Here is a 14,416-nt window from a genome sequence, read left to right on the forward strand (position 1 = left end):
GATGTGGCTTGGTGGTTAAGCACCCTTGGGTTCAGTCCCTGGTTTTCCCCCACCCCACGTCAATAAATAAGTAAAAAATTAAGGGAAGTTGGGCTGGGGTTGTGGCTCAGTGGTAGAGCTCTCATCTAGCACATGCGAGGTGCTGGATTCTATCCTCAGCACAACATAAAAATAAATAAATAAAATAAAGGTATTGTCCAACTACAACTAGGAAAAAAAAAGTATTAAAAAAAATAAATAAAGGGAAATGTATGTTGTGACCATGGGGGTGTTTTAGGGAAATTGACCTTGAGGCTTAGTCTAAGAAGCAAATTAGAAATTTTATTGTAATAATTCAGACATGAGTTAAAAGGGTTTGGACCTTTATAACAAAATAAGAATGCAAGAAAAATCTATGAGTTAGCCAAATTTGTGGCAGAATGACTGGATATGAGGGCTAGAAGAAAGGAGGGATTTTCATTTGAAGCCTGACTGTCAAATAAACTGAAAACAGTGGTGTCACTGGAGGAATTTCCAGAAAAGGGGATCCTACCTCAGGACCAGGGGATATGATGGAAAAGAATTTCATCATGTGCTAGTCAGACACAGATTTATTTAGCTAGACACATATTCATGAGAGAATGGGTGCTATCTCAAGGGAGAGGTGTCTTTTGGAGTAAAGTAAGAAATATCATTCAAGGGAGAATGCTGGCCATCTTGAGAATGAGAAGCTTTGGGATAAAGCAAGGACTGTACGTTCAAAGAATATTGTGGGCCATCTTCAGAGGCAGAGACAGCAGTGCCTTGGTGTAGAGTATTAATATTTATAGAGGGACAGTTGCTAGGGGTAGGACTAGAGGTGAAGTCAGGGCAGAGTTATACAATTTTGCATAAGTTTCCCTGGTTTTGCTCTCATGTTACTTTTTACAGGCAATGGCATGAGTCAAGCAACCTCTCAAGCTAAAGACATGGGCAGGGTTGCTCGCATACATGTTTTTCTTCTTTATTTTTTGCAGGAGTTGGTGTTGAACTTAGGAATGCCACTGAGATATATACCTCAGTCTTTTTTATTTTGAAATCTAATTTTATTCAGAGCATTTTTAAATTTTTATTTTTATTTTTTAGTTGTTGATGGACCTTTATTTTATTCATTTATTTATATGTGGTACTGAGAATCCTAGGCAAATGCTCTACCTCTGAGCCACAACACCAGCCTTCCTTTTTATTTTGAAAGAAGGTCTTGCTAAATTGCCCAAGCTGGGCTCCAACTTGAGATCTTCCTGGCTCAACCTCCTGAGTAGCTGGGATTACATGCTTGTTTTGCATTCAAAAGTTCATGGGCGTTTCCTGCATTCCAAGGGTTTTGGGGTACTTCTTTTGAGATTCCATATGACTTTTTTTGTATCCCCAAATACCCATCACCACCTTTATCAGTTGGTGATGTCATAGAACATAATAAAAATTGAAATTTAGGACAGGGGTGGGGATCCTCCCCTGTCAATGGGCCATTTTGAAATTCATGGGAGAATTTTCATTGCTTTTGTTATAATGACCTTTCCACTCCCTATGCCCTCTTTACCACTCCACAATTTTGTGGGCAGAGTTCTATCCACAAGGTTAATAGGGAGCACCACTATAGATCAGAAAAGTTCAAGGTAGAATCTGAACAGAGTTTATAATTAAAATAACCATGAGTACTCTGAGGAACATGAAGAAAAGAGGAAAAGAGGAAATTTGGGAATGATGATGTAATAGAAAGGAAATTAAGGCTAGTGCTAGCCATGAAAGAAAAAGGAGGAAGTAATTTCTTGAGATTGCAGTCTGAAGAAGTAGAATAATGTGGTGGAGCACCAGAATTCTGGCTCACAATCCTGAATAGTTTCGTAAATCCAGAGCTGAAAACCACAGGCTTTTAGGAGTTTGAAATGAAAACATTCGGAGAGGTGGTGAAGTCTTTTCTAACATCCCTAAAAAGACTATTTAGGTTTTCTTTTTTTTTTTTTTTTTTTTAACTTTAGAAGAGTATTTAGAAATAAGGTGCAGTTTCCATTCCAACCTAATTAATAATTGAGAGGCATTGTGTGAGATTTAAATCCATTAAATCTGGGTTTATTTAAATTATTTGGGAAGGAACAATTCTGGATGGGGAGCTCAGAGTATGGTACTAAGTGCTTAAGTTAAATATCTTCAATAGTCATACCTCTTAGGTTTTCTGCTTTAATTTATAAAGGAAAATGAACAGAGCACTATTCAGGGCAGTGTTGGTCTTTGATAATTAAATCACTTGGCTTATTATTAAGTTCTTAAGAGTTCTTTAGAAATTTACACTAGGAAATAATTTTCTTAGGAAGATGTTGTAAATGGTAGTTGGCTTCCTAGCTTAAGGCATTTAAAAAAACTTCTGAGCTTTTTAATGTGTATTGTGGGAGTTTTACAGTACCTAAAGATTTGATTTATAGGCTGGATAGTAAAGTGAACTGGAACAGGATTTCCTTACTCATTGTTTCTTACCTGCTGCCTGAATTCAGGACTTTTTTTGTAGTCCAAGACTGTTACCTGCAGTTGGGCAGGTGTGCACTACACAATTCTAGGGGCTCATTTGTATTGTTTGTGTTAATGGCACACCCAGAGTTTTATATTTATGCAAAATGTGACCATATGTGGTGGCCTTGTAGTGAGTTAAAAAGGAAAAAAATCATAAAGCATTATTTTAATATTTTCACAAATAACATTGACTTTTTAAAAAATATTTGTTGTTGTAGATGGACATGATATCTTAATTTTTTTATGTAGTGCTGAGAATTGATCCCAGTGCCTCACATGTGCTAGACAAGCACTCTACTATTTGAGCCACAACCCCACAACCCCAGCCCCCATATTGACTTTTTATCAGAATCTAATCACTTAAATTTCAGTCTGGTTCACACCTTGACTTGGTTTTTAAATTCAGAACCATTTTCCAGTGATCAGAAGTCTCTTAGGTATTTGAGTTTAAAACCTTTAGCTAGGTTTAAAATGGTGGGAAAAAATGGTTTTTCAAGGTATTTTGCATTATAAAAAATTTTAAAGTTGATATAGGCTCTACAGCACTGTTTAGTGGCTAAGGAGGTTTATATAAAAATCATACTGAGCTGATTTATGGTTAAGTAGGTCGTTAGTTTGGTAAGCAGGATACTTTAATTTTTTTTTAAGATATTGATGTATCTTCATTTTATTCATTTATTTGTATGTGGTGCTGAGGATTGAAAACAGTGCCTTACATATGCTAGGCAAGCGCTCTGCTACTGAGCCACATCAGCCCCAGGATACTTGTTTGAACAGTGGATATTTTACTGCATTATTTCAGTTGAGATGTACCATAATTTCAGTTGAAACAGTTTTGAAGCTGTTTTATGCATTACTTAGAAATTATACTGTCAAGTAAACTCTTAACAGACCTTTCTTAATTGCTAAATTTTTTCACTTTTTGATTTGTTTTGCATTTTTGAAGCGTTGTTAGATTTATTTAGAAAATGAATGCAGGTTTTTATTATATATCACTTGTACCTTTTTTTTTTTAAAGAGAGAGTGAGAGAGGAGAGAGAGATAGAGAGAATTTTTAATATTTATTTTTTAGTTCTCGGCGGACACAACATCTTTGTTGGTATGTGGTGCTGAGGATCGAACCCGGGCCGCACGTATGCCAGGCGAACGCGCTACCGCTTGAGCCACATCCCCAGCCCAGTACCTTTTTATTATATATTACTAATAATAGCAAAGTGAAATAAATTGGTTAAATGGTCCTAAGGTTTTCATAAAGTCTGACTCTTACAAATCACTTTTCAGCTAGTCATTATGGAAGTCTCCCTCCTTTCTTTTCCTTTCCCCACCAGCGTAGTAACAAAGTATTGACAATGCAGCAGTTCTTAAGGGAGTGCTCCAGAGTTTTCTTATCAATTTTAAATTTAGTGGTTTGATGTTTGTGATCTCTTAAAAGCATTTTAAGTGCTTTAGTTTTTCTTTCTTTTCTTTTTTTTTTTTTTTTTTTTGTGTGTGTGTTTGTGTTTGATGGGGATTGAACCCATGGCCTTGTACATGGGAGGCAAACTCCAGCCCAGTGATTTCAATCTTAACTTATTTATTTGTTTGTTTTGTTTTGTTTTTAAGAGATTGGTATCTCATTATGTTGCCCAGGCTGGCCCCTAATTCCTAGGGTCAGGCTATCCTCCTGGTTCAGCCTCCTAAGAGGTGGGACTACAGGTGCTTACCACTGTGCATGGTAAATTTTTAACCCTTTAAAATACTTCAGGGCTTTTGCACGTGACCATGTGGTTTGCACAGTGTTGTCTATGAGCAGCTGTGTTTTTTTTTTTTAATGTCCTATAGAGCACTTGGAATTATTCATCTAATTATGAATAGTTACTTCACTGTATCCCATTGCTGTTTTATTTCCTTTGTAATAGACAATAAGTTTTATTTCATTTCAGAATCATCTTGTAAACATTTTGAAGACTTTAAGCAGCAGTTAAAACTAAAAATAAGCTTGTGTGCAGACAACTGGCACAACTGCCATACAACTAATGGCAGTTATAACATAACTTCTCGTTAAAATGCAATCTAACTTCAGTGAAGTTAAAATGTAAAAGAAAATGTGTAATTTTTTTACTGCATTTTCCATTTTTGATGTTATTTTAAGACTATTTTATGGTCTATTTACTTTTTTTTTTTTTTTTTGTACCTAGGGATTGAGTCCAGGGGTGCTTAACCATTGAGCCACATCCCCAGCCCTGTTTATATGTTTATTTTTATTTGAGACAGAGTCTTACTAAGTTGCTTAGGGCTTCACTAAATTGCTGAGGCTGGCTTTGAACTTGTTATCCTCCTGCTTCAGCCTCCTGAGTTATAGGAATGTGCCAATGTGCATAATATATTTACAGTTTTTTATACCATTTTCCATTTTCTAAGATCTAATCTCTTAAAATTGTGGGATCCCCTCTTGCCTGGACAGGGTCTTGCTAAATTGCTAAATTCAAGGCCTTGAAATCCTGATCTCCTTGCCTCGGTCTCCTGAGAAGCTGGAAATACAAATGCATGCCACCATGCCTGGTTTACAGTTGTTTTTGAATTGTTACTCATGAAATTCATTAGCTTATTTTAACTTGATGAACCAAGGTGATTTAAAAAAAATTTTTTTGTAGTTGTAGATGGACAACATGCTTTTATTTTATGTGCTTATTTTTGTATACGCTAAAGATCAAACCCAGTGCCTCACATGTGCTAGGCAAGTGCTCTGCCACTGAATCACAGCCCCTGCCCCCCAACATGATTTAAAACAATTTTTTTTTAGTTGTAGATAGAAACAATATTTTATTTTATTTATTTTTATGTGGTGCCAAGGATCGAACTCAGTGACTCATTCACGTGAGGCAAGCAGTCAACCACTGAGCTACAATCCCAGCCCTCACAAGGTGATTTTTTTAAAGCGTCACCGGGGTATAAAGTGCTGAGTAGATAGTGGGGAAAAGATATGACAGATGGCTGTGGGATAGGTGAGGAGGCTTCTTAGTTTAGTAATCTTTAGTGTCCCTTATGGCGATGGGTACCCTTCTCAAGGAACTAATAGAAACTAAAGGAGAGTATCCTTTAATTTGTCCCAAGTTCCCTGCATAGTCTGCTTCTACCTGTCTTGGAAGTTTAGTCTTATGCTGTGGGTGGATTTATTCATTTCATTTTGCCTGCTTTACTGTTATAAATAGGAATTAAAAAATGTAATTCTTGTTATTCTGTTTTGAGAGGAACATAAGCAAAGCACTCGTAGCTGTGCTTTCTGACCTGGAATTCTGCATTTAATCTTGACTAATTTGTGCAGCTATTCTTCTCTTTAACAGGTTTCTCCCCATATAAAACTCTTTATAAAAATACGGAGAAGAATGGCAGCGGAGACGCAGACACTGAACTTTGGGCCTGAATGGTGAGTTTTCAAAGTCTCATCCTGTTTGATATTGGATGACTAGAAAGGTATTTGATCAGGTACTGGGTGGTGTGTACATGTACACATTTTTGAGACTTTGCTTCATGTGCCTAGTTGAAAACTAGTAATAAATTATATTTGGTAAATGACTCCTTTTTATACTTCATTGGAATGTTTTTCTTGGTCTGGCTATGTCATGGGAATGAAATTCAAACTCTACAGCTCCATCACCCTAGAAAATTGTTTGTTTTGTTCGAGCCCTTGTCTAGGTACATTTTTTTGGTACATATTAAATTTTATATAATTGTAATATTTTAATGTGTATGTTTTCTGCTATAGTGTTGTGATTGCTATTCATAGATGCATTTGAAAAATTGTTTTGTATGGAAATATTGTTTGAATTTTATTTTATTGATGGGCTAGGCAGGTGGTCCAGAATTATACTGGTTGTTAGCAGTAGCCAATCTAGGATTGAGTTAGCATTTTCCACAATAACAATTAATTGACCTTTGAGTCTCTTACAGATGTGTTTGGACTCCGAATATGGAATTCTCATGGAATTTTGAGATCCATCACATTGTAGTGTGACTTTCCCCCCCCCCCTTCCTTTTCCCCAAAAGTTGGTGCTTGAAGATCCTCTCTTCAGTGGCGTGAATAATGATAGTTACTTTTTTCATTTATACCTCGAACAATCCTTTTGGCAATGTCAGAGGCAGTGTCTAAAGTATGGATAAATTGGAGTAGTGTCTTAAACATCCTTTATTGTTCAGGTGCTGGTGGTTTGATAAGTAACGTAGACATCTTGTAGTAGCTCTTTATTGGAGGACTTGCCCTATTATATGCATTTCTTTTTATATGTGATTCCTAGATTTTCTTAATCTTTATAGCTAGCATTTGGAGACTGAGGAGAAATCACTATTTGAAGTCCTGAGAACTGATGGAACTCCTATATTTTTATTTTGAATATGTTGACTTAATACTGTACCTGTTTTCAGTTATCATTTTATATTTTAAAACTAATTTTCTTATTACTAGGTCATGTTTCTAGAAAAATTAGAAATTATAAGTAATTCAGAAGAAGGTATAATCACCATAATTTCACCATACATGGTAACCACTGTAAAATATCTTGGTGTATTTTTCCAGGTGGTTTTATGTATCTTATTTGTATATGTGTACATTTATTTTTACAAAAATGGGATCATGCTGTGCATTAAATTTTGTAACCTTTTAAAAAATCAGTAATTCCAAAGCATCTTTTTTATCAATAAATATTTTCTATTCTATTAAATAGTTGCATTGTATGGATGTACTATTATTTATTTAACTAGTCCTCCATATGTAGCATATAAAAGCTATTCTCAGTTTTTCAATATTCTAAAAGTATTTTTAATGAACATTCTTATAGCTAAATCTTTATTGATAATTCATTAACTTCTTTTACCAACTGAATTTAAATTTATATAGTTCAGTTTGTAAACCATTTTGTGTGTAGCCCTTCTGTCATTATTTAGAATTTGTTATTGCTTCTTTTGTATTTATATACCCTCATATCTTTTTCTTTGTAAAAACATGATTAAAATCATTAGGTAGTTTAAGAAAGTTTTAAAAAAATCACTGTTAATAGGTAACAAGAGAGTAACACTAGAAATTTAACTGAAACAAAGGAGGAACAAAACTGGTGATGATGTAGAATTACTTCATATTTAGCTTAGTGTCTTAAAATGAGGGTTGGCAAATTGTGACCTGTGGGACTGTAAATAAAGTTTTGTAAATAAAAGTTTATTGGAGGACAGCTGTACCCATTTGTTTCCATATTATCTGACTACTGTTATGCTACTTGGGCAGGGTTGAATAGTTATATCAGAAGCCAACTGATTTGCAGAGCTTAATTTTCTTTCTGGCCTGTTATAGAAAAAAATTCGGGGTTGGGGGGCAAAAAAAAGAAAAAAATTTGCTCGCTTATGCCTTTCGCCATATGTTCCCAAATAGTCATTTTAGTGTGTCATTGACCAAGTCTGTCAGCAGCATCTTACACATCTTCCTTTTCATTGCTATTTTGAATTTTGTTTGTATTTTAAACAAAATTTTGAATTGAGTGAGCTTTAGCAGAGGGCATTTGCCAGTTCCTTAAATCCTTAAGCAGTAACTTTATCTAATTGTTACCTCTGTTACCCGATAAGCATTAGAATTTAGGACCCTTCACTGAGTCACCTAAATGCCCAGGAACTGAGGAATGGAGGTCTGAGTAGGTATTCTTTAATTGTACCATCTATCAAGATTACTTTTGGCAAAGGAAATAAATGAATCCCTTAAATAACTCAAGTAACCGTGAGCTAGAAAGCTGCAGTGTAACTAGAGACTGCTGCCATATTTTTCTGCAAGTAACATGTTCATTATGAAACATGAGGTAAGAAACTGTTTTCAAAGTACTCAAGAATAAAGGGTTAGTTATTACATTGATTCAATGTAACTGAACCATACAGAACCATTTAGTGATGATCTCATTACTAAGGTCATCATCTTTTAATGAATAATGTAAAATACAATGTTTAATAATATATGCACAAAATGAAGAGATTATTCATACTTGGGGCAGTTGTGAAGATGAGAGAACATCTGTGAACATCTGTGGTGGGAATGGATTACACTCTGAAGACTTAGAGAGACTTGGACCAAGACAGAATTCGTTAGGTCTTAGATTATATTTGAAGTAAAGAGATGTATCAGAATCAATCAGTTTAAAAGGGTGTGATAAATTTAATGGAGAAGTTGCTCATTTCTAGGTATAAAACAGGAGTCACTTTTTCAAAGCCTTTGAACAAATGCTGTTGCCTTAGACCTTTCCTGACCCATCTCAACAACTTACCACCCCACTCCCTTCCTCCCTGGCTTCTTCATGGTCTGTATCAAAGTGTAACATGCCAAATGTTTTATACGCTTATTTTCAACCTTCACTAGACTGTGAGCTCCATTGAGGGCAAGTACTTGGTCTGGATTTTTGTATAGCTTGTTCTTTGCTGTATCTCCAGTGCCTGGCACATAGTTGGGCACTAAATAAACTTTTGTTAAATGAATGCGTAAATTATTGGAAAGTAAAGTTGTTTTAAATGTTTTCCTATTGTAAATGATATATATGTACATACATTTTTTCTTGAATGGTTTTGTTTGTATTGCTAATCATTTTTTGGATTAATTCCTTGAAAGTGGCATTATTAAATCAACAAGTTTCATTTTTGAGGTTTTTGAATGATATATGGGCAGGTTGATTAATTTAATTCCCATTTTCTGTGTGTTTACTTCACCCTTGACAAAACACTTTGTACTATCTTGATAACTTTTTGATGCTAAATCCCTTTGATTTAGGTCTTTGGGAATTTTTTGTTGGTCCCTATAACAAAACAAAAAGACCCATTTCAGAAAACCTGGAGGAAACAATACTACAGGAAAAAAAAGGAAAAGATTTAAGTTGCCCTTCATCCTACTACCCAAAGAGCCTTTGCTAACATTGATTTGAATCCTATTAATTTTTTCTTTGCAAAAGTATACTTTTGAGATATTTATAAAACAAATTCAACTTTACTTGATTTATTTGGGTTTTACAAAATTTTGTGAAGATCAAAAAATCTACCTAGATAAATTTAGATAATAATTTTATTGTAGGGAGTGAAACTATAGACCTGGTTTAATGGGGGAGGAGCCAAGGGAATTTCTTTTTTTGTCTCATCTCTCCATTGGTCTTAAGGATGTCTTCCCAGGTCTTGACCTTGCAAAAGAGGGAGGTACTTTTCTGCTCCAGAATACTTTGTTTAGATTTAAAAAAAAAAAAAAAAGTTAACCATTTTGTGGCTGATCTCTTTCTATTCGTTTTTGCTTCAGAAAGAAGTATTTTATTAAGAGAGACCTGTGTTTCTGAATTTTGCCAAGCCCATTATTTAGCTTAGTGTACCAGATGTAGGCAGTGTTTGTTGAATGAAAGTATTTAGGTTTTATTTATTTTTATTTTGGGGGGGAGAATGCAAACCTGAGATGGCTAGCTAGCTTACTATTCAGAATCTTTGTGTAATTGTGAAAAATTGGGAGAAGTTCTAGAGGATGGAATGTGTTAATATTCCCAGGTTTCAGAAGGGTATAAGTAGTAGTAAACTAGGGTAGTAAATTAGATATTATCTAAAGGTATACTTTAGAAGAGAATACTAGGATTTATATAGAAAACACTTTATCAAGTACCTGCTGTATTCTGTGTCTGTGTCTAGATCTCATCTTCTTCCCTTTTTCTCCTACTACTCTCAACTCCCTCTGTTTATTCTGCCTCTCTTTATCCTGCCTTTCTTTACTTCCCTGTTCTTCCCACGTAGCTTATCTTCTCCCTAGAATCCTTCTCTCCTCCATTGGTGAAAAAGTTCAGGAAAAATATTCTTGACAGCAGAAAGGGCATGTTTAAAGACAACATGGCAAGAAAGTGTAGATTTAAAAGGAACTCCATGATATTTGCTTTTACTGTAACATGAAATGTGAGTGAAATGAGCTTGGAGGTGACCCTTCTAAGAATCTCAATGTTTTGTTTGATTATTGTGTGCCAATAAAGAATTAGAGAGTTTTATTTAGATTTGCCTTTTTTAAAAAAATAGTTTTAGTTGTAGATGGACACAATACCTTTATTTTGCTTATTTAGCTTTTTTTTTTTTTTTTTTAAATGTGGTGCCAGGGATCAAACCCAGTGCTTCATACGTGCTATGCAGGCACTCTTATCACTGAGCTAAGATCCCAGCCCCAGATTTGCTTTTGAAATAAAATTTCCTTGTAATGTGGAGGATGGAATAAGACTAATTATATAATTTAGGATGGTGTTACAAAAATAAAAATATGAATTAGAATGAAGTTATTGGATCAAGAAACCAGATGCTGTGGCGCACACCTGTTATATAGGAGACTGAAGCAGGGGCATTGCAAGTTCGAGGCCAGCTTCAGCAACTTAGTGTAGATTAACTTAGCTAGACCTTGTCTCCAAATAAAATAACAAAATGGGCTGGCGATATGGTTCAGTGGTTTAGCATCCCTGGATTCAATTCTCATTTAGAAAACAACAAAAAAATATGACTTAAGAGATTTAGAATTTGTTAAGACGTATAAGGAGGTATAAGAGATGGTAGATTGTGAGGGGAGAGTAAAGGGTGAATTCTAGACTCTTATTTAGTGCTGATTGGGTGGTGGAATTCTTAACTGCCTCTGGGAATGGTGGTTGGGATGAATGAACTGATGAGTAAGGTTTGGGCATTGTTGACCCTGATGGCCTCTCTATGGTTCAACATGAAACCTGCCTCTGCAGGAGAGGTCAGAGCTGGACTTAAAAGAATCATGAACTTATGCAGGAGAGCCTTTTGACTCCCAAACCTTCACACATCTATATTGACATTCCACATTGCTTTTTAAAACTGAAGTTTGGAGTTTGAATAGCACTAGCAAGTGTAGATGGGGGCAAATATGGGGGTATTGGGGTATTAGGAGTCCTGCCACTGCTACCTATCAGTTACTGCCTATGGTAGGGCAGGGCTTCCTGTGTTAAAACCTCTCAGACAAGGAGGTGAAGTTCTTGAGGGCAGGCAGTTTTCTTCACTTTTGGCAATGTTGATGAACTTTGCAGACCAGTGGAGTGGGGAGAGAAGCCAGCTGTCAGTGGGTTTTGAAGGAAGTAAAGAAGTAGGGATACTTCTGGAATGAAGAGGAGAGATGAAGAGTGTATGGCTAGAAGTGGAATGCTGCATTAAATATCACTATTAGCTGAGTTTATAAATGGGAAACGTAGGGAGGTCTTGGATTTCTAGATGAGGGGATTGTGTGGAGGAGACGAAGACTGCTGATGGGTTTTTAGGGAAGGATGTAACCCAGATATATTTCGGCTTTTCTAAGAATTTGTATATGAATGAGGACTTGGAATAGAACTTGATGATGACTGAGTCAGAACACAGTCATTATTCTAACACAGGGGACCCTCTTAATTTGACTCATTGTCACCTTTCTCAATCTTTCTATAGCAGCTGGAGGATTTATCAATCACGTTACTCTCAGTAGATCTAGTACTTACAAGAATTGTTTAGTCCTGGACATTGGAAGGGCATCCAGGATCCATTGACAGGACAGGGTGGTAAATGGAATTGAAAACTTTCTGTGAAGAGCATTTGAAGAAATTAGAGATGATAAGCCACTAGGGGGAGTCTCTAGTGAGACATGGCGACTTTGCCAGGATTGGAATGATTTTCACTTGAAAGAGGGCTTAGATGTGCCCTCAGCCATAGAAGTTGTGGGGAAGCATGTTAGCCTGGTATAAGGAAAATAGTTTAAAATAATTTCTAGTAAAAAATATATATTTTAAAATTGGTAAATAAACTGTGGCTATTTTAAACACTTTTAGAGACCTCATGATTAGAAAGATCATGCTCTATTTGCCATAAAAACCTAGGCTTGATCTTTGTTCTGCTGACTGTGACTATGTGTTAGAAGTTTAACCCCTCAGCTTCATTTTTCTTATCTGTTATTTGGAGGTTATGAAACTTAAAAATAAGATCAAATGAGCTAATTATGTATAAAATTCCCAGCTTCAGTTTTCAGGGGATGTTACTTTTACTTTTTTAGGGTATAGCCCAACTTTATGGAGCTGTGTTAAGAGGTGTTTCCTGGAATGTTCTTCAGCAGTGGTTGGATGGCTCTTTTGGGTCATGTTGTTTTCTTACTGGTTGTTTAACCTGTCTTATGGGGGTTGTACTAAATAATCTCTAAGCCCAAAAATAATTTCAGAGGAAACAAAGACCAATCAGGTAGTAATGAGCATTCCTAGTAGCCAGATAGTGGCCTTTTTAGTAATTTGAGATAGTCTTGGCTCCTTGAAGAAATGGATGATCCCAGTTCTGAGGCAAGATAATACAAGATAAGTTAGAAGATTTTGACATATCAGAGCAAACACTGTTACAGATTAATAGAATTATGTCAGAAGGACCCAGGAATAAGATTAGAGTTGCCCACTGGTCAAAGATGAGACAATTTGGACATTGTTAAGAGTAATTGCAGCTTAATAAAAAGTATTTTGTTAATGTTGAAGGATACTAGTAAACCAAGCCATTATTTTGAAAACTAAAAATTTAAAGGAAATAGTCAAGGTGGATTTTCCTTCCTTCCCTGTATAAACTGCCATTGGGTAACTAGGCCAAATAGTATAAGAGGGAAGTTTCTCTTTGCAAAAATAGTCCAGCAAATAAAGAAGGAATTATAGAATAGAATCACTTTGCAACAACCTTGGTGAAGTTAGGAATCCATGCATTGATTCTGAATGACTTAGCATCACAAAAACAACCAGGCACTGTATGTCTCCTAATGTAATCATAAACCACTACATATGAAATATTGCCAAAAAAAAGTAAAACCCACATTTTAAGTCTTTATACCCAGCTGCCAATTTACATGAAATGCAGAGGACATCATGGGTCAAATCAGGAAAACCAGACTTCTAAAAGAAGTCCCTATTTTTAAGAGATTCTAAAATATGAGAAGAAGAGTGATAATCCAAAGGTTTACTTCAAAGTGGTATCAAGGTTTTTAAAAAAGGTAGAATGAGAAAATAGAAACATTGGAAAAAACCCCTATAGTCTCACTCTTTTTTTGTACTACTTTCTATGTGGAAATACATTTTTATGTTTAGTACGCATGTTTTTTCTTGCCACTTTTAATACTATGCAAATATTTACTGTGTTTTTACCTGGCCTTCATACGGGCTTCTAATATGTTATAATTTAGTAGATCGCTCCCTTCTTTTACTTTTGTGAAAAGAGCTTAACAATTTGGGGTATGACTTTTATTGCTTTTTATTGGATTTCTTCTTTAGCAAACCCACTTAAAGTACTTTGGTTCTTTTTCCCCTTGGCATCTACCAGGTTTATAGAACTTTGCTTCTAATATTAGTTTTTCCACATGCTCTTTGACACAGTGCTGCAGTAGGATCTGACTTCTGTCATTTTTTTTTGCTGAGGTTTTTCTTTCATAAAAATATTATTAAAAATCAAAATGTTTTTTTCTTTCCCATTTCTGTTCCTTAGAGGCAGTGTCAGCTTGGAGCACATTTTTATTTTTTATTTTTAGCAATAAATACACTAATTGCCTTTATTAAAATATATTATGAAATATCACAGGTATATACAATTATAACAAGCTTCCATGTACTTGTCACCAAGCTGATAAAATAGGCTATTAAAGGTACAATTAGAGCTTCTTTTATACTTTCCTTCCCTTTGCAGATATAACCTTATCCTGAATGTTGTTTTTGTCAATTTCATGTTTGTTTCTGTGCTTTTACCATATTTTGTATGTCTATAAATAGTATAATCCTATATGTGATATATACATTTTATACAAAAGTTATCTTTATTGTAAGTCTTTCTATTTTGCTGTTATGTCATATTCTTTATTAAACATTTTAACTATTAACAATTAGCTGTT

General features: G+C 35.1%; 1 protein-coding gene across 7 annotated transcripts in view; it reads left to right on the forward strand.

Moving 5' to 3' along the window:
• Gigyf2 (GRB10 interacting GYF protein 2) overlaps positions 1 to 14,416 on the forward strand; it is a 129,484-nt gene that overhangs the window by 23,462 nt on the left and 91,606 nt on the right. For 5 of the 7 annotated variants that reach the window (XM_013359165.4, XM_021727065.3, XM_021727066.3 and 2 more), the window contains one exon: positions 5,847 to 5,929. In XM_013359165.4, coding sequence (XP_013214619.1) covers positions 5,889 to 5,929 — 41 coding nt within the window. In that variant the 5' untranslated portion in view covers positions 5,847 to 5,888. Of the gene's footprint in view, positions 1 to 5,355; positions 5,427 to 5,846; positions 5,930 to 14,416 lie in introns of all 7 variants that reach the window. The other 2 variants (XM_078018244.1, XM_021727064.3) reach the window with 1 other exon arrangement.

This window comes from Ictidomys tridecemlineatus, chromosome 7, assembly GCF_052094955.1.
Source record: "Ictidomys tridecemlineatus isolate mIctTri1 chromosome 7, mIctTri1.hap1, whole genome shotgun sequence".
Lineage (NCBI taxonomy): Eukaryota > Metazoa > Chordata > Mammalia > Rodentia > Sciuridae > Ictidomys > Ictidomys tridecemlineatus.